We start from the raw sequence: 21,783 nt of genomic DNA, 5'->3' as shown, positions 1-21,783 counted from the left end.
GGAGCCTCCTTTTAGATGCTGTGACGAAACGCCTAGTCACCCACCTGGGGCTAACCCTGCGGCCACCTGGAGGGTCTGTCCCCTGCGCAGCTCAGGTCCGCCAGCACTTGCTGCTTATGCTCTACACTAGCACCCTCCTTCCACCAACTGGGTTACAACCGCCTATGGGCAAGTCTCCCGCTTTCAAATTATCCCCAGTGGTTTCTAGGTTACTAGAGGCCACATTCCCAGAGGTCCCACAATTCCCAGAAATCACTCAGGGACCCAGACCACAAACCATCAGGATTCTTAGTCCAGACAAGCAGAACAAACAAACAATTACATTTATTTTCATAAAATATTAAACAGTGAACTATAAAACAAATGGAGAAAACAGTACACAATAACAGGGAACTGAAATAGGATTAATTATAAACTATCTAAACATTTTTTATCACTACCAGAATAGTACCTGGAAACTACAGAAAATATATCTGCTTATCAGTTACAGAATATAACTGATCACAAGGTCTCAGCAAGGTACAGCTTTAAAGAAAACAATCGCCATCTGCTGGCCACTTAGGAGAAATACATGTCATCAGTAAAATAATACAGTTCATATGCTCAGAAACCTACTGTTTCGCCATAGATGCCTTGATTCCACATGGTGAGAGCCTGTTCTATAACAGCAACTGGGTGCTTGGATTCTGTTATATAATACTAGTGCTATCTGTTCTCTGAGGACAAGCAGGCATAATATTTTCATGTGTGGGTGACATCATCCACAGAGCCTGGTGCTGACATTGCCAAGTGCACTGTTACTTCATGTCTTTGAGGCAGTGCCCCTACTGTGCATGCACAGGTGCCTTCTTCCCCGATGCTCAAGTGCAGGACCATCAGTCTATCATTTTCCACAGAGCAGAGAGGTTAATTTTTTAATCTCTCCCCACACGTCAAACTTTTGCCTCTTTGGTGCCTTCCCTTTTTCAGGGTATTTTTTCTTCATATTCGTCTTTTTCTATGTTACTTTGATCAATTATATTCATTATTTAAATTATTTTTTCATTTTTCAATTTTCATCCTTTGGGTCCTCTGACCCCTTCTTTTGCCCAGGAAGCGTTGACCACTTTTGGATACGCAACTACTCAAGCTTCCTGGACCACATCAACCATTTTTCCTTCATGTCAACGAGGGTGCCAAATGGTTTTAACAAGTGTACTAAGTGCAATAGGAATATTTCAGGTACAGACCCCCATAACTGGTGTGTTCAGTGCTTGGGTCTGGAGCACCGGGACATACAGTAAAGCCTCTGCCTGTGGATGCAAGCAAGGACCCTTAAATCCTACAGAGTCCAGTGTGAAAAACATTTTGGTTCTATATCGACATCAGCATCTGCATCATGCATGTCAAGAGATTCGGCACTTGATGCAGAACTTGCGTTGGTGTTGGCTTCGACATCAGGTGCACCGACACAACATTGAGATTGTCCATCATTGGATTCAATACTGTGAACCATGAAAGGAATCTACATCCTTGTTGTCGGTTCTGCGTGCTTCAAGGGACCTGCAGCGTAAAAAGCCTAAGAAGCATTGCCATTCTTCTCCCGCCAGGCACTCTGCCCACACCTCCCCTGCATTGACGTCCTCAGTGCATGGGAAGCATCCATGCCATAGTGACTGCTATCCTTCTCTCTAACTTATTTCTCATCGAGAGCCTTTGAGGTCTTTGAGATCTCCTACACCTGCACAGGCTATAACTTAGGCTGCATCCACACTGCTTCCCTCAGCCAGTAAAGGAAGAAATCCAGCTATGCTCAAGGAGGAGATTTCAGAGCTACTACATTTACAGTCTATACATGCTTACAGGGTGCTTGCTCCAGCCTGAGCCCAGCCCATCAGTACATCGGAGAGGTCACTGGAGAGGTCCCGCACACCGACACTGACTATCAGGAGCAGCATAAACCTGACTGATGAATATGTCAGCATCAGCAGAGGAACTTTATCCAACCTCGGAGACTCATCTGGCTCGATGCAGAGTTGACGCTCTGATCGACACTCTTCCACGTACTTCCCATGAACAGTGCTTTGAAGAGTCAGACTCAGACCTCTTTTGAGAGACAGATCAGGATCCACAAGACATCTCTGCTGAGGAGTCTTATGGCATCCTATCTGATCCTTCTCCGCCACCTGAGAGACATAGGTCTCCTCCAGAAAGTATATCCTTATCTAATGGCTCTGTCCATGAGATGGCTCAAGCCATAACTTTCAAATTAGAGACCGAGGAGTAACCTTGTTCAGAATCAGTGGCATAGCCAGACCTAAGATTTTGTGTGGGCCCAGAGCTATTAAGGGTGGGCACTGTGTATATAGGTATGAGTAGTGTTCCTTGTGATTTTACAAAATAATGCCTTAGAATGCACTTGATGATGGTTTTCTACGTAGTCTGCCCAACAGCTGCCCTGCATCAACATAACCACATACATGCTTAATGGAAAAATTGATATTTCTAAATATAATTACATTATCCCATACCTTAAAATTGACCATACATAACTCTACTACAACGGCAAACCTCTCAACACATATGGCAGGATCCTGCAATATAATTACATAGGAAAAATGTATTCAAATTCTGGTAGCACCTCAATAATAGCATACAAAATCCCTTCACTGCCAGGTACTTTGTGAAGTAACACTAAGGCCTGCAAGGAAGCTCCTTAACACCAATTCTGAACATTAATACCAACAACAATACTTTTATAAAGGCAGTGATGAATATACGTAGCAGCAATACACATTTCATTGGAAAATTCAGACAAGTAAGACTCATAACACCACACAAACCACATGCCAGCAGAATCTCTCACCTCGGTCACATGTAGAACACATACCAACCCTCATCAATTATAGAATAGAGGACCAAAAATAAAAAAATTGTCCTGTAGCCCAGCATCAGCCCTTCCTTGCCCTTCCCTACCCCATCCCCATAACCCGGCATCTGCCCTACCCTTCCCTTCTTTTTTTCCCCCCATCCATCCCCATAGCGCAGCATGAGCCCTATCCTTTCCTTCCCCACCATCTATCCCTGCAGCTAGGCATCATCTCTACTCTAACTCCCACCACCCCTCCCTATAGCCTAGCATCAGCCCTGTCCTACCCTCTACCTGTCCCCCCATAGTCTGGCATCTCCCCTGCTCTTCCCAATCTCACCCTCCCTACACCCTGAAGCATACCAGCATTAAAAATAAAACTTTTATTTTAATGGGCAGTGCAGAGACCACTCCCACCCCAAAACCAACATAAAACAAACAGCCTTTTTAAAAATTAATATTTTAACCTGGGCACTGAGCCCATCACTGCCCAGAAACCTACCAACATACCTTCCCCCCCCCCCCAGCAGTGAAGAACCCACCCCCACCCAGAAGCCCACAATTATACATATTTGTTTTACCTGTTGAGAGGCCTTGGGTTGAAGGCTGACCTGTGATGAGGCAGGACCCGATCCCAGATTAGCTGAGTCCAGCAAGAGTCCGGCCCTGTATAAAAGCCTCCCCAATCCCAACTGTATCTTTTCCTGAATCCACTGCCTCTCCCAACCTGTCTTACCCTGTTTCTCTCTCTCTCTCTCCCCTTTCATCCACCCACCATGCAGCACAATATCCCTCCCGTTGCACCTTGGAAAACAAAAGGGCGCCAGAAGCGAGAATTTGGATCACTTTTTTTGGACCCTTTTTTGTCACGAACAAGTCCCCAAAAAGTGCCCCAACTGCCCAGATGACCACCGGAGGGAATCGGGGATGACCTCCCCTGACTCCCCCAGTGGTCACTAACCCCCTCCCACCAAAAAAAAAGAACTTTAAAAACTTTTTTCCCATCCTGTATGCCAGCCTCAAATGTCATACCCAGCTCCATCACAGCAGTATGCAGGTCCCTGGAGCAGTTGTTAGTGGGTGCAGTGGACTTCAGGCAGGTGGACCCAGGCCCATCCCCCCCTACCTGTTACACTTGTGCTGCTAAATGGGAGCGCTCCAAACCGCCCCCAAAACCCACTGTACCCACATGTAGGTGCCCCCCTTCAGCCATAAGGGCTATGGTAATGGTGTAGAGTTGTGGGCAGTGGGTTTTGGGGGGGATTTGGGGGGCTCAGCACCCAAGGGAAGGGAGCTATGCACCTGGGAGGTATTTTAATTTTTTTTTTTTTTTTTTTTTTTACTTTTTACAAGTGCCCCCTAGGGTGCCTGGTTGGTGTCCTGGCATGTCAGGGGGACCAGTGCACTACGAATCCTGGCCTCTCCCATGACCAAATGCCTTGGATTTGTTCGTTTTTGAGCTGGGCGCCCCTCTGTATCTCCTATACAAATACTGAGGTTCGGATGACCCTTCATGGTTGGGTCACTGCTCACAATGTAAGAGCCATGGTGGCTTCAGTAGCTCATTTTTACTCTGCCTCCATTGAAGACATTTGCAAGGTAGCCACATGGTCTTCTATATACACCTTCACTGCTCGCTACTGTCTAGAGCATAATTCTAGGCAGGATAGCTGGTTTGGGCAAGCAGTCCTGTGGAATCTTTTTATTACTTAAAAATCTACTCTGCCATTCAACCCTTTTTTCCACCAGGCTGACTATCTACTTCAGTGATTTTCAACATTTTTCATTTTGTGGCACACTTACAAGATGCAAAAATTGTCAAGGCACACCACTTGAATCTAACCCATACCCACCTGTAATTGCTAAAATCCATCCCATCCCTACAAGTAATCTCCGTCATCTCCACTTGTACCTGTTAACCTTCAGAAGTAGTTATTTCATTTAATTGTGCTACTGAAATACATTAGGGCACCAATTTAAGTGCTACTGGGAAATTGGAGCAAGATGGACTGTTACAGATTCCTACACAGACACCATGTGCCAGCAGAATCCTTCACCTCAGTTGCAGGTATAGAACATGACTCTCATCTGATACAAAATAGGGAACTGCAAAAAAGCATGCAGACAAAAATTGAAAGCAGAGATACAAGGCTGAACATAGTGCAACACCAGAGAAATAGAAAGAAATGCATGTCCTTTCGTACAGTGCAAAATTCTCAACACCGATATGATAGAGGTCTACAAAATAATGAGTGGGGTAGAGCGGACTGATGTGAAGCATTTGTTTACACTTTCTAACAATAATAGAACCAGGGGACACAAGATGAAATTAGAATGTGGTAGGTTTAAAACAAATCGTAGAAAGTTTTTCTTTACTCAGCGCATAGTTAGACTCTGGAACTCATTGCCGGAGAAGGTAGTGACGGCAGCTGGCCTTGCTGAGTTTGAAAAATGCTGATCTACTTAGTTACCAAAAAATTCATTTATCTTGTGAGCCTGGCAGCTAGTGAGTCTGACATGTGAGAATATTATGCCTACTTGTCCATGGAGAAAGCTGTTACTTACCTGTAGTAGATGTTCTCTGAGGACTGCAGTTATATTATTCTCACATCCCTCCCATCTCCCCTTGGAGTTTATTTATTGCATTTGTATCCCACATTTTCCCACCTCTTTGCAGGCACAATGTGGCTTACAATACATCATGAGTTGTCTTCTTAGCTTTAATATTGTAGTGCTGGTCCTGTGCTCAAGTGTTGGGTGGGAAGGCACTCATTCATGCACATTGGGGGCACTACCTCAGAGATTTAAAGTGGCAGTGCACTTGGCAGTGTCCGCACAGTGCTCCATGGATGATGTTATCCACTTGTGAGAACGTATGCCTGCTGTCCTCAGAGAACAACTGAACAAGAATGGGCATGACCCTTCTCTCTTCATTCCCCCTCCCCCCCACATAGGCCTGCTGTAGAGTCTCTGGTGGTCTATTGGCTAGTTGGGGCAGAACCTATCCCCAGTTGCTCCTGCACATGCTGCTTCGCTGTCAAAATGGATATGCTGGAGGTTGAGATTGGAGCCGGTATGAGCAGTAGTGATGCCCAGTTGCTGCTGCTCCTGCCAGCTCCAGTCGCCAAGTGGCTGACACAACCTTGAGCCACATTCTCATAAGACTGCCAGTGAAGTTTGTGGCAGCCATTTTGACAGCAGAGACGGCATGGGCAGGAGCAAATGGAGATTACTCCTGCCCTGACCATGCCATAGACCACCAGGGACTCTAAAGTAAGCCCAGGCAGGGGAGAGCGTGGGGGCTACCTTTGTTCGGAGAGAAAGAGAGAGGAGGGAATGGAGGCTGTTACTGCTCAGGGGGAGAAGTAGGAAGGAGTGGAGGTTACTACAGTATGGGGGTGGGGCCAGTTTCTGTTTCAGCTTCAGTTTCGGTTAAAACCAAGCGTTCAATTTCAGCAGCAGATTTGTTTTTGGCTGAAACCCCCCAAAAAATGGCTTTGATCACCCTCCCACAAACCCCTGATCAGCATCACCACCTATTCTGCACTTCCGATCCCCTTGGCACTGACTAGGTATGTCTTTTGTGGATTTGTGGGGGAGGAGGATACAGGAGCGATCTTCGAGTGCTTCTGTATTGTTGGGTGTCCAAGTTCAAAATGACAGCTCTGACCCCTAGTGATAGTCTTTCAGTGCTAGAGGTCAAGCTGCTAAATAAAGATCCCTAGAACTTAGGGAACATGAGGGATCTTTTACTAATGTATAGTAAGCAGTTACCATGAGTGATTGGCACATGGTAACTGCAGACAACCATGGTAACAGTTTCACTGCTCATTTGACAGTGCATATTAATTCATGTGCTAACTGCATACCCTAGAATGGGGCAAGAAACAAAGAGGCATGAAAATGGACTGTAACTTACGGTTAGTGCACAGTAACTTAGTGAGTGCTATCACCAATTCACTTACCATGTGGTAAAGGGTATTACTGTGTCATAACTGTATGGGAAGATGCATAAAACAATTACTGCACAGGCTTTTCTGTGATAATTTGGGCATCTAAACACACGATAAGTGGCCCCATAGTTTCATAAGATGGAGACAAATTTAATAAATTCTCCAATGAGGTGATCAGATCTGGAGAGTGTAGTAGATGTTGACTTTGGTATATTTTATTAAAAAAAACTGTGGCCTGGAGGTACATAAATAGCTACGTGTCGCATATATTTACACTTATGATAGATTATTTCATGTGTTTAATTTGACTCATCTTTCTCAAAATAAATTGAAGTATTTCAGATGTGATACATGAAACATAAACCCAGTGCATGAAGCATAAACTCAGATCATAAATGGTGTACTTTTTGAATAAGGGAAGAGTAATAAGAAAACCGTGTGTTGATTTTGTTAATCTTCATGAATAAAATTTATTGATCCTTTTTTTTAATGTCTTCTCTTCATTCCTGTAAATGTCTGAAGGCCCAGCCTATGCACAGTGAACTTGTAAAGAAGATTTTAGGTAACAAGGCTACATTTAGCCCAATAGTCACTCTGGAACCAAGAAGGAGGAAGTTTCATAAGCCCATCACCATGACAATTCCAGTCCCTAAAACCTCCAGTGATGGGATGATGTTTGGTTTTGGGGGTGACACGCCTACTTTAAGATTACTATGCAGCATAACAGGTAAGCAGAATGTCACAGAATTTTATGGGTGAGCAACCAAGTAAGAAAGACATAGACTGCAATATTACAGTGAACATGCATAAGTTAAATATATCTCATGCATATTCATTGTAGATGTCTTGAAAATCTGACTGATTGGTGCTTCCACAGCAAAGAGAGGCTAGGATCTACAGAATGCCAGAAGGCTGGAAACAACAGCAGATCATAAATACAACAGCATGTATAAGTCCAAAACAATTTATTGCTGCAAACTGGAAGAGAATCAAACAGAAACCCAAAATGGCCACATTTTGCCCAAATACAGGCTACATCGGGGCACACTGTTAAACAGATGACAGAATATAAACTTAAAAACCGTAAAACATTTATATAGAACTAATATCACTCCACACATGTGATATACACACAATCAAAGTTATTATTCCACCAAAAGATATTATTAACCAAAAATGTTTTTTTTAATTTGATAAAATATAAATAATGTAAATATAGAGCTCTTAAGGGAATTATTGGCACATACTAAGAAGGAAAAATGAAATAGTACTTCCTTCAAGTGAAGTACTATTTCAATACAAATCTAAAAATTATGGAAAATAAACATTTGTTAGAACACTTCCAATAATAAAAATATATTTATCTTAATAAAGTACATTAAAAAGTATATCATGTATTCACAGGAAGAATCTCCCTCCAGGCTCAGGGTTGCGACAGGAATGATTGCCTGTGCTATAACCAAGTCTATATGCACCTTCAATGGTCAAAGGTGCTGGCTGGATCCAGACATTTAAAAAACCAACAAACTAAGATATCTCATTTCAATACATAGCGGCATTAGGAGAGAGATTCATTTAGAAGTACTCATTTTAAAAATAATGATGCTAACAAAAATGAAAGTCTTCCAAAACCAACTAAAATTCATCCGAGCAATATTAAAAGTGATACCTCTTGGCAGCCTGATGGTATTACTGAAGATCTGCCTCTTGATTAAATCCATTTGGTAGAACAGTACAAAATCTACAAATAAACCTATGTTGTTCATTTAAAAGTACTATATCATTGTCACCACTTTGCCATGAAAGATATGGTGTACATTGAACCAAAGAATGATAGTCATTGAACTGATGGTTTTTCAAGATTAAGTGTTTATCCAAAGGTTTCTCTATCACTTTTCATTTGATGGTACTTTTGTGCCCAATAAGTCTTGCCTATATACAGAAGCTTGTGCAGGCAAATAGCTACATAGATTATTGTTACTGTTTTACAGGTGCAAAAATATCTTATATCTAAAATGTCACCAGTTTGAGGATTCCTAAAGGATTTGATCTTCTTGTTGACATTACATAGAGATCAGTGGCCGCATAGAACATGACCTTTTGTTGTCATCTTCGTACAATAATTTGTTCTGGGCAGTGCAGAGGGTGCCAACATGTCTGTCAGGTTCTTATGTCTTTTTAATGCTACTAAAAGATTCTTCTCAGAACAACAAATTATACCCTATATAATGTGCCAATGTTTTTTGAGAATGTGAACTATGTCACTAGATGAGCGATAAAATGGAAGAGTACATACCACTCTTTCATTTGCTTTTTTGGGACGTGGCTGTAATAGTGAACTTTTATCTCTGTCTTGCCTTCTCATGGCCCTCTTTTGTATACTGTACTGGGTAGCCTTTTCATAGAATCTATTTTTCATAATCAGTTATTGATATTTAAAATCACTGTGATCTGAACAGAGCTGATTGACTCTTAAGAACTGACTAAATGATACATTTCTATTCAGTGATCTACTGTGGAAACTGGTGTAGTGCAGAAATTTGTTCATATTGATGTCTTTATGGTATATACTGATGTTGAACTTGTCATCCTTGTATTTAATCAAAATATTAAGGAAGGGTATTTCTTCTGTACTGTACTTGATATGAAATTAAAATTAGGGTCTCTCATATTTAGCCAATTGAAAAATTGGAACCTTGCCATAGCATAAAGATATCCCCCCCCCCCCCCTCCCCATATTCAAAAGCATTTAACCGGCCAGAATCAGCAACTGGCCCATTAAAGCCCCATAACTGGCTATCAGCGAATGTTCAGCGGGACATAGCTGTCCATAACTCGCTGAAAATTTGTGGTTAGCGGCTAGCCAGTTATACTGTGTGATATATCCAGCTGTCCAACGATTTTCAGCACAGGTTTGGTGGCCATATATGGCCATGTGAATACCAGGTCTGTCTTTGGCCTGCTCAAACTTAACCGGCCAGCACTGAATATCAGCTTGGCCAGTTAAGTTTGAACCGGATATTTATTGCTGGTCACTGGAAATGGCCTGGCATTGAATATCTGGTTTCACGCCAATTGCGGTAGTTAGCCAGGCTGACTCCCGTGGTCTGAATATCGGACCCTCCATCTATATATCTTTGCCATAAGCATATATGTTTTTTCTTTATTCATGTTCACTTAGAAATTTGTCTCTAAATTTGGCAACATACAGTTCGGCAATGGAGAGAGCCAAAATAGCATCCACTGCTGTTCCATTGATTTGTTTGAAGACTTTCTTTAAAAAAAAAGTTATTTTTTAAGTCTATGGTGGCAATTTCTAATATGAACTTGGCTGGGATACATGGACAGAAATCTCTGTGACGGAGGGCATCCTATATTATATCAATATCTTCTGTATATGAAATATTGGTATACAGAGACTCCACATCCAAGGTTACCAACATGACATTGTTATGTAAAACTAAATTATGCAAAATATTGACGATATGGGTTGAAACTTTGTTGTAAGAAGGAATCTTTAGTACCAAAGGTTTCAGGGACTTATCAACAAATAAAAGGTTCAAGGGACAGACCCAGTTGCTAATACGTTTGGTCTGCCTGGTGGGGAAGAGAGCAATTTATGTATTTTTGGGAGTATGTATATGATTAGCATTAAGGATGACAAAAAGAGACATTATCTCCCTCATCCATACTATGTTTGGGCAGGGGCTGGAGGGAGGAACTGTGGATTCCACCTATTCAGGTTCTGGCCAATATTCAGCATTGAATATATCGGGCTAATTTAGCTACATGGGGTGTACATATAAATACTCTCTTATTATAGAAACATAGAAAAACATAGGCAGATAAAGACCATATGGCTTATCCAGCCTGCCCTTCCATGTCATCTACTCTCCTTATCACTCCCTTAGAGATCCTTTGTACTTGTCCCAAGCCTTTAATATGGTTCCTCACAGAAGACTCTTGAATAAGCTGAGAGGTCTGAACATAGGGCCCAAAGTGGTGAACTGGATTGGAAACTGGTTGACCAAAAGGTGACAGAGAGGGTGGTGAATAGATTCACTCAGAGGAAAGGAAGGTGAGTAGTAGAATGCTTCAGGGATCGGTACTGAGGCCTATTCTGTTTAATATATTTGTGGGCGACCTTGTTGAAGGGTTAAAAGGAAAAGTTTGCCTTTTTGCGGATGACACAAAGATAGCCAACAGAGTGAATACCCCAGAGGGAGTTGAAACCATAAGAACAGATTTCCAAGAAATTAGAAAATGGTCAAAGGTCTGGTAGGTAACATTTAATGCAAAAAAATGCAGAATGATGCACTTGGGTTGCAGAAATCCACAGGAGATGTACGAGATAGGAGGAGAGAGATTGATAAGCACAGCTCAGCAGAGGGACCTTGAGGAGATGGTGTCTGTGGATCTCAAGGTTATGAAACAATCCAACAAGGCAGTGGCTATAACCAGAAGGATGTTAGGCTGCATAGAGAAGGGTATAACCAGCACAAGAAAGAAGGTGTTGATGTTCCTGTAAAAGTTGTTGGTAAGGTCCCACTTGGAGTATTGTGTTCAGTTTTGAAGGCTGCATCTTGTTAAGGATATAAAAAGACTTGAAGCAGTTCAGAAAAAAGCGACAAAAGTAGTATGGAGTTTGTACCACAAGACTTATGATGAGAGACTATCAGGCTCATTTTCAAAAGAGAAGGACGCCCATCTTTCGAAACAAATAGGAAGATGGGCGTCCTTCTCACAGGGTCACCCAAATCGGCATAATCGAAAGTCGATTTAGGGCATCCCCAACTGCTTTCCGTCGTGGGGACAACCAAAGTTCACGGGGGCATGTCGGAGGCGTAGCAAAGGCGGGACATTGGCGTGCCTAACACATGGGCATCCTCGACCCATAATGGAAAAAAAAGGGCGTCCCTGATGAGCACTTGGAGACTTTACCTGGTCCTGTTTTACTTACGACCAAGCCACAAAAAGGTGCCCGAACTGACCAGATGACCACTGGAGAGTATCGGGGATCACCCCACCCTCAAAAAACATCTATGCCAGCCTCAAATGTCATACTCGGGTCCATCACAGCAGTATGCAGGTCCCTGCAGAAGTTTTATTGGGTGCAGTGCACTTCAGGCAGCCGGACCCAGGCCCATCCCCCTCCTACCTGTTACACTTGTGGTGGTAAATGTGAGCCCTCCAAAACCCACCAGAAACCCACTGTACCCACATCTAGGTGCCCCCCTTCTTCCATAATAGGGGCAGGTACACTGATCTGATAGATCCTACTATGATTTCCTGATACTTTTTGATCTTTAAGGAATATAGACTGATACAAAGAAGCTGAGCGTATACTGATTTATATGAGTTTATCTTGGGCAGACTGGATGAACCCTACAGGTCTTTATCTGCAGTCAGTTACTATGTTACTTACCACTGAACTCAAAGCCAGGTATCTTGTGGGCGGTCCAAGGCTTGAATCTGCACTTAATATTCAATACTTAACTGCCTAAGTTTAGCGGTTAAATCGGATTGCATAAATGTCAGTCCTTTCTTTAACTGCCTACATGCTGAATATTGCACTTACCCACATAAGAGATAGCCTGCTGCATAAACTTGGATATTTAGTTCCGATGTCCAGACATGATTTGGCATTGAATATCTGGAAATAATGCTGCTGCCGGATAAAAAAAACAAGCGCTCACTGCAATTGGATGAATATCAACCCACAAGATGTACAGATTAATAAAACTGAAGAAGGTGCTATTTTAAAGGCGACAAACCTTTATGATAGAAAATCACATAAAACTAAGAAGAAAAGAAGGCCACTCAAATGTAGTAGCTGAAAAGGTAATGGAAAGAAAATTAGCCTTCATACATTACAAGAGGACTCAGAAAGAGGAAGACAGTCAAAATACCTGGAAAAGCTAAGAGAAGCTGGAAAAGTAGTCAGGAAAGTGAAGAGGCAAATGGAGGAAAAGATAGCCGATATGGTAAAATTGGGGGACAAGACTTTTTTCAGATATGTAAGTGACAAGAGGAAGTGCCATAATAGCATTGTAAGGCTCAAAGCTGAGGGGGAGGTATATGTAGAAACCAATAAGGATTAAGCTGAACTACTTAACAATTATTTCTGTTCTGTGTTCACGGAAGAAAGGCCAGGGGTAGTACCTCAGAAAACATATGCTAAGGAGAATGGATGTATGGTAGACCAGGATTGATTCTCAGAAGACTGTGTTCATGAGGAGCTAGCTAAACTAAAAGTGGACAAAGCAATGGTCTGGAGTGGTCCCAGAGGACTGGAGAAGGGAAAGGGAAATGGGACTTGATATACTGCCTTTCTGAGGTTTTTGCAACTACATTCAAAGTTGTTTATATATATTCAGGTACTTATTTTGTACCAGGGGCAATGGAGGGTTAAGTGACTTGCTCAGAGTCACAAAGAGCTGCAGTGGGAATTGAACTCAGTTCCCCAGGATCAAAGTTCACTGCACTAACCACTAGGCTACTCCTCCACTCCAGATGTGGTCCCTCTGCACAAGAGAGGAAGCAAGGAGGAGGTTGGGAATTGCAGACCTGTCAGTCTGACCTCAGTGGTGAGTAAACTAATGGAAATGCTTCTAAAGTGGAGGATCGTGAGGTTTCTTGAATCGAATGGACTTCAGGACCCAAGGCAGCATAGTTTCGCTAGAGGCAGGTTGTGTTAGATGAATCTGATTGATTTCTTTGACTGGGTGGCCAAACAGTTGGATGTGGGAGGGGTGCTAGATGTGGTGTACTTGGATTTTAGCAAAGCCTTCGACATGGTCCCACACAGGCAAATTAGTTCCCTTGGTATGGGGCCTAAAATGGCTTTCTGGGTTAAAAACTGGTTAAATGGGAGGAGACAGAGGGTAGTGGTAAATGGAGCTTGCGGTGAGGAAAAGGATGTTATCAGTGGTGTACCGCAGGGGTCGGTCCTTGGGCCAGCTCTTTTCAACATCTTTGTGAGTGATATTGTGGAAGGACTGTCTGGTAAGGTTTGTCTCTTTTCAGATGATACCAAGCTCTGCAATAGGGTGGACACCCCTGAGGGTGTGAATGGCATGAGGAAGGATCTAGCGAAGCTTGAAAAACAGTCCAAAAGTTGGCAACTAAGATTTAATGCTAAGAAGTGCAAGGTCATGCACTTGGGTTACAAAAATCCAAGGGAATGGTACAGTATGGGGGGGGGGGGGGTGAAGTGCTTCTGTGTACAAAAGAAGAGCGGATCTTGGGGGTGATTGTGTCTGATGTCCTTAAGGTGGCCAAACAGGTAGAAAAGGTGACGGTCAAAGCCAGAAGGATTCTTATGTGTATAAGGAGAGGGATGTGCCTTTGTATGTCTCCCTTGTATAAGTCTCTGGTGAGACCCCATTTGGAGTACTGCATGCAATTCTGGAGACTGCGCATACAGAAAGATATAAACAGGATGGAGTCGGTCTAGAGGGCGGCCAAAAAATTGGTAAGAGGTGTCTGCCATAAAACATATAGTGACAGGTTTGTAAATCTCAACACATATACACTGGGAGAGAGGGGATATGATAAAGATATTTAAATACCTCAGAGGTGTTAATGTACAGGAGGTGAGCCTTTTTCAAATGAAGGAAAACTCTGGAATGAGAGGGCATAGGATGAAGATAAGAGGAAATAGGCTTAGGAGGAATCTAAGGAAATACTCTTTCACGGAAAGGGTGGTGGAAGCATGGAATTGCCTCCCGCTGGAGGTCATAGAGGTGAGGACCATGTGAAGTTTTAAGAAAGCGTGGGACAGGCACTTGGGATCCCTTAGGAAAAGGAGGAGTTAGTGGTTGCTGAGGAAGGGCAGACTAGATGGAACTTTTGGCCCTTATCGCCATCATGTTTCTATGTTTCTAAGATCAGTACCTAAACAGGCCTCTTTTGGGAGGAAATTTCACAAATGTAGGATAGCATTAGAGATTTCTGGAATGAATAAGCTGTGTTCTGTCCCTTCCACACTGAGAGCCACTCCACAATTTAATAGGAATTATTTTGTGTTCCTAGATTTGACTTCAAATCTGCATTCATGCATATTAAGTAGGATAGTAGTTCCTTGTGAAGTAACAATCCAGAACTGAAAGTACTCTGGTTGTTGAGATTAATTCAGAATGCACCTCACCACTCTTTTCTTAACGCGAGTGTGAGCAGCAGTGGATCTCAAAGAAATATGTAGTACTGATTCTATTGATAAAGATGGCCCTCTCTAATCATCTCCTGAATCCCCAGCATGGAAATGCAAAGGAAGACATAGAGAGTAGTCTGTGGAACATAGTTTTATTCCTTAATTCTTCAGCAAAGTACATATGTGTACATACAGACACACAGTTGCACATAGCAAAGACAGTTAAATTAACACACATTTTAAACTCATAAACAGTAACGCCAAATGCTGTGATTTTTGCCTTTCGTGTTCACTCTTCTTTAGTCTTCTTTTATAAAATAAACCAAATTACCTCTTTCCATGTTTTCATACCTGCCAGCTACTTAGACAGACAATGTGAAGTCAGACCATTTTGCTTTTATTGCCTTTGCAGTTTCTCAGGTTTTTTTTCTCTAACTTTTAGCATAATCAGAGCCAGCCTCCATGGGACTATAATGCCATAAGCTTTCCCAGGATAGTTTCTGTAAACTCTACCTAGCACAACCATCATAGCAGCAGTTCTCTGCTGAGGGCCTCAGGCAGCAACTCCTGTGATAATGGGTATGCCCACGAAGTGTCACCATTTCAATTACCACCAATTAACTCCAATTAGCAGCCAATTATTAAAGTAAGTTGCACATACAACCGACGTTCTATAAATTGTGCACACAAATTTGCGTTTTAAGCATAAAGTTGGGCACCCAATTTTATAGAATTAGGGGGTATATGTAGGTGTTCTCAGGCTTAAAGCGTGACCCATGTGAGGCACTGACTCAGGGTGATGAAGCTCAAGGGTGCCAAAAGCCTTCCTCACCGGCTCACCCTTCACAACAACAAGAGCATGTTCTTTTCCTCTCACAATAGTTGGTCCAGGGTGCCACAGCCTCTTGAGTTGACCCTCCTCTGGGGTTTATTTTGGGTAGACCAATAAATCCCTAGAGCTGGGTCATATGTAAAGGGCCTTTGCATGAAAGATATAATTGGATTTGGATTTAGCAAATATGGCCCTCCCTGCTGGCTCAGTGGCAAGTGCCACCATGTTGAAGAAATTATATTCCATTTCTATATCATGTCTTTGCTTCTGGGCTGGCTAATATTAGAGAAGCTATGAAAACAGTATTCACAGCCCATGGGAGGAAGGGAATTCCCAGCTATCAGTTAATAGAAACCCCTACCAGTCAGACTTAAGGACCCTTTTGCAATATTTCAAAGTGGCCCTGGCGCATGACTCCTAGCCAAGAATTATCTCTACTCTTGTGTGGCTAGATAAGCATGAAGGAGATAATTGGTATGAAGGCTCATGGCACCGTGGCCCAACAGAGACTGGTTCTGGTTGAGCTAGGAGCCCAAAAAGGAGCATGAGGAAACTACCAGACCCAGAGTAAGTAGTTAATAACATTTTTTTAAAGTCATTCTTTTAATATTATGTCTATTGTTTCTTTCAGGAGGCACAACCCCTGCCCAATGGGAAGACATAACTGGAACAACACCATTAACCTTTGTCAATGATTGTGTCTCCTTCACTACTAATGTATCAGCCAGGTATTGTTTCAGACTCCTGCAGAATGTGTTACTATATTGTCTTTATGAGGAAAAGTAAATATCTATTCTTATTACCAAAGACAAACTAGGCAGCTACTCTGAATTTGAATATCTGGCTTATTTGTGCAGGGTGAAACGCATGCATATTTTTCTTCTAGGCTGAATGGGCAACACTGCCCAAAAATTAGTAAATGAGGTCCTAACCAATGATCATCATATACAGTTACCACATAGGAAAAACAAAAACATCACCAAAAGGGGCGTAGCCAGACCGGCTGGAGGGGGGTCCAGAGCCCAAGGTGGGGGGGCACATTTTAGCCTGCCGACCCCCACACCACTTTCGACCCTCCCTCGCCGCCACTGACCCTCCACCACCACTTTTGACCCCCCACCTCTGACCCTTCCATGTCACCGCCGCCGCTAGATACGTTTGCTGGTGGGGGTCCCCAACACTGCCAGCCAATGTCTTCTTCAGCACCGGTCTCCAGCGCGCTCGCTGATCTGTTTCTGTAAGTCCTGACTCCTGACGGGATGTCAGGAGTCAGGACTCACAGAAACAGATCAGCGGATGGGCTGGAGACCGGCGCTAAAGACTTCGGCTGGCGGGGGTTGGGGACCCCACCAGCAAAGGTACCTGGCGGTGGCGGAAGGGGGAGTCAAAAGTAGCGAGGGAGGGTCGGCGGCGGGGGGGGGGGGGGGGAGGGAAGTAGAAGGGGCCAGGGCTAAATCTGTGGGGGCCCATGCCCCCGTGGTCCCACCTAGCTACACCCATGATCACCAAAGTTGAGTAATTATTTCGATATAATTGTCTTTACAGAATCTCAAAATATCATTGTTTTATAATGGCATTATCATCACCCAGTTTAAAGAAAAGAAAGCAAGTTTCCCCTTGTCTTAGTGGAATTACAGCTTTTGATATATACATTTACTTAAGTTTAATTAAAAATAATTTTTAAAGCACTATTAAATATAACCTTGAACAGGTTACATTTAAAAATCATTACTTAAGAATAGATATTTGCTGTATTGTCTTTGTGAGGAAAAGTAAATTTCTATTCTGAGAGATGCCATAGTATGAAGCTTGACTGACAATAAGCTGGAAAGAGCACAGCAGAGACAGGTTTGATGCACAGAAGTAGGCAATGCACAAAGCAGTTGAGTTAGTGTACTTGAGAGTCAGATTCATTTGTCAAAGTCTGGCACACTCTGGTTCTATAAAGACTGCAAAGTGGCTGGCTCTGCTGCAGCATGCACCATCTCTCTGTTCTAATACTGATTATGCTTTTGTACTATCATACATTAACAGTAAAATCCCTACACATTACACAAAGAAGCAATTTCTCTCTCATTGATGGGCCGATGATCTAAAAATAATGCTGGAACAGCGCGGGGCTATAATGTCCCTATGATCAATACTAATAGCATGCAAATTTATGTGTACTATTAGCTCTGATCATAGGGGTACTTCTGTGGGAGAATTGTGCTTGGGCATGCGCTCAAGGCACAATCCTCTCGCAGAAGTTGTTTGACAGGTCTGGGCTGTCAAAAGCCCGGATCTGTCAAACAGCAGAAGAGGTTTGACAGGTCCAGGATTTTCTCCCGGACCTGTCAAACTTAAGTCCGCCCCCCCCCCCTCCCCAAACACAAGATCTAGAGGTCCAGTGGACCTCCAGGCCCCTCACCCCCAAAGCACAAAAACCATGGTGGTCCAGTGGGACCACTAGCTTCCCCCTCCCACCCCACCCCCAGAGTACCAAAACCATGGTGGTCCAGTGGGACTGCTATCTCTCCGCCCCCTCCCTCTGGCAGCCTACCTCTCCATAGTCGTAGTAGTGGGAGGAAGGAGGGACTAGCACTCCCTCCTCTTTGGGTGCCTTCCCAAAATGGTGGTGTCCCGCCCTGCCCTGTGCATTCTGGGATGTGCTGGGTGGGGCTTAACTTCCATATATGGGTTAAGCACCGCCTGGCGCATACCAGGATGCACCGGGCAGGGTGAGATGCCACGATTTTGGGAAGGCACCTGAAGAGGAGGGAGGGAGTGCTAGTCTCACCCTACTCCCACTACTACAACTATAGAGAGGTAGGCTGCTGGGGGGAGGGGGCAGATAGATAGCGGTCCCACTGGGCCACCAGGGTATTTCTGTTCAATGTGTGTGTGGGGGGGGGGGGGGGAGCTAGCAGTTCCATTGGACCATCAGGGTTTTTGTGCTTTGGGGGGGGGGGTCTGTCTTGTGTTTTTTGGGGGTGGGCTTAGGTTTGGCAGTGATCAGACGTGAAACTAGAAACCCTTATAGCCCCTCAGCCAAGATGAAGGATGTTATTTTTAAGAAGAGAGCACCATCAATCACAAATGCGGGCTCCAGTGAAAATTTGAAATCCAGCTTGCAAATATCTTCACACAAGAGCAAAAGAAGGCAGGTAATTTGGGGGGGGGGGGGGGAGTGGAAATATGCCATCAGATAAAGCCAGCAAAATGTAGTAATGTACCCTGTTACCGCCTGAGAAGTGTATGTAGCAGATTTGGGAATAAACTGAATTAGATGACTCATCATATCAGAGAAGAGATTGAAATTTCAGAAGTTGAAGAGTTGTTAGCATGATAGGTGAACAGCCACAAGAGATAGGAAGTGGTACTTCCAAAGCCAAGGGTTGGTATAGAGAATACTGTATATGGAAGGCCACTGGTCTTTCATTCTCTGACCTAGCCTCAGAACTAGTAACAGCTCCTCCAGCCCCAAAGGATGCAGATAGGGGATCATGTAGAAAATCAGTGATAGACATTTTACAGTGACTGAGGATCAATGTTTTGCAGAATGCATTTACTGTCAAAGGCCATTAGTACAAGAGGGCAGTTTTCCCAACAGTAGCATTCGCCATCATTTACTCTTATTTACTTGTCTATGTTGACTTGTTATTCTACACTTTGTGTAGTTGCGATTTGACTCCATTAGTTGATGCTATTTCATTCCTTAATTGAATGCTTTGTTTTGTCAACCTAGTACTCATAAACTTTACTGAAAATACTCGACTCCTGAGGCAGACGCACATGGCAACGAAACACAGACTGCATCGAGTCACTTTTTTCTACTACATAAAGTTGATTTACTGTCAAATATCCCTAGTTGGAACGTCATTGGTATAGCCCCTTCTTTTTGTTTGTCCTGTTTTCTATCATTTACTCAAACAACACCTTTAGAGTTTGGGGGGGGGGGGGGGTGCTGGTATTAACCTGGGGACTCTGATCTTTGCTTCAAGTAGCAGTAGCAGGAAAGCATAGGAGGAAGACCATTGCTTTACATGTTATCACAATTCTGTTGTTCCTGAAGCTGTGTCTGGGATCATCAATAGCAGCTCCTTTGTGACACTGGAATAGTGCAGATGAACCTTCTTTTCAAAATAGGAGACCTACATCCTTTTCTGTGATCTTTCCACCAATATGACAGAAAGTGAACTTTTGCCTCAAACAAACTCATTACTTTACACTATTCTAATTCTACCTTAACCCTGCTGATGTTTCTTTGCCCCGCCTCAGCCCCCCACCCCAGCCCACATTATTGGAGTTCTTTGTACCAGTACGAATGTCTCTTTTCCACTCCCCTGGTGCCTTGGGATCTTGTAATTTTGGTACCACTTTGTGGTCTTCATTGCAATGTTGGTGCTTCTTTGCCCCTCTCCCGGTACCTTGGGGTATTCATTTTACTATTTTGTGCTGCTGTGCCCTTCTGCCACTGGCTTGGAGTCTTCATTCTGCTGTTAGTGCTTTTTGCTGCTCTTTTGGTGTTATGGAATCATCAAGCCAGTCTTTGTCACATAGTTTTGTTCTCTTTTTGGCAGATGTTTTAACTGTCTGCAAATTTTAAGCAAGTTTCATTGAAAGTGAATACCCCACTGTTAGGATGCAAAATTGTCTACCCATTCACTTTAATGAAAAGGAATGAAACAAGTAATTTGGAATCCAAAAACAATGATGAACAGAACTCAATATTTGGGCCCCCTACATACCACTATGTAGGAAAAAAGAAATAAAATCACTGAAACTATTCACTAGAAAAGAGTTTGCATAATGCTGTATGCTCTTAATTATAAAATGCAACCACTATTGCATTTTTGAATCAGTAGCACTCTCCTCCTGAATTGTACAATTTCCTTTGTAATGAATAGTTTCAGTCTCTATTTCTTTTTTCCAATACAGAGGTTTGCTGCACTGGACTCCTGCTTCTAAGTTATCACAGCTATCAAGTTCATCGGGTGGCTACTGGAATTCAACAGAACAATTTTGCACACAGAAAAACAAATTTGTCAAAGCAAATCCTTTGCAGGCATCTGCAAAGCTACTAAACCATTCTTGATTCATTAATTTGAGTACAGCAAAGGAGCTCTCTGTTGGTTTTGCTGCATTGCAGATATAGTAGTACAGGTAGATTACCATCTGTACTGCACCCTTTGCAGGCTATAATATATTAACCATTTGTTGTCCTCTTTCCAAAACAGTAGTGAGAAAGTATAACATAGATCATACTCACACTGAGGGGAGATTTTAAGAGGCATTTCAGTGGCTTAATCGTGTAGAAAATAGACTTTCATAGAGTTTGTTGGAGTATATGCATATAACTTTATGCAGATACTGTCTGAAGCTGCATAAGTTTCTCAGCGTAAGCATAGAAGCTAGGGAGGAATTAGCACTTATGCATTTACTTTACAGAATACATACTTCAGCATACAAAATAAATCTGGAAAGATATATAGCAGAATTATAAAAGGTTCAAAGAAGAGCAACCAAAATTATAAAGGGGATGGAACTCCTCCCATATGAGGAAAGGCTAAAGAGGTTAGGGCTCTTCAGCTTGGAAAAGAGACGGCTGAGGGGGGGAGGATATGATTGAGGTCTATAAAATCCCGAGTGGTGTAGAATAGGTAAAAATGAATCAATTTTTCACTTTCAAAAAGTACAAAGTCCTCGAGACACTCAATGAAATTACATGGAAATACTTTTAAAACAAATAGGAGAAAATAATTTTCACTCAAAGAATAGTTAAGTTCTGGAACTTGCTGCCGGAGGTTGTGGTAACAGCTGTTTCCGTATCTGGTTTTAAAAAAGATTTGGACAAGTTATTGGAAGAAAAGTCCATAGTCTGTTATTGTGATGGACTTGGGTGGAAGCCACTGCTTGCCCCGGGTTTGGTAGCATGGAATGTTGCTACTAATTGGGTTTCTGCCAGATACTTGTGACCTGGATTGGCCACTGTTGGAAGCAGGATACAGGGTTAGAT

General features: G+C 42.9%; 1 protein-coding gene across 8 annotated transcripts in view; it reads left to right on the top strand.

Annotated features, from left to right (window-relative positions):
• The window catches only part of ANK2 (ankyrin 2), a 512,604-nt gene that overhangs the window by 368,595 nt on the left and 122,226 nt on the right, over window positions 1-21,783 (top strand). For all 8 annotated transcript variants that reach the window (XM_030190840.1, XM_030190841.1, XM_030190837.1 and 5 more), the window contains 2 exons: window positions 7,324-7,528; window positions 16,417-16,513. In XM_030190840.1, coding sequence (XP_030046700.1) covers window positions 7,324-7,528; window positions 16,417-16,513 — 302 coding nt within the window. The remainder of the gene's footprint in view (window positions 1-7,323; window positions 7,529-16,416; window positions 16,514-21,783) is intronic.

The sequence above is a fragment of the Microcaecilia unicolor genome, chromosome 2 (assembly GCF_901765095.1).
Source record: "Microcaecilia unicolor chromosome 2, aMicUni1.1, whole genome shotgun sequence".
In the NCBI taxonomy this organism is placed as follows: domain Eukaryota; kingdom Metazoa; phylum Chordata; class Amphibia; order Gymnophiona; family Siphonopidae; genus Microcaecilia; species Microcaecilia unicolor.
This window is presented reverse-complemented; position numbering and strand designations above follow the sequence as displayed.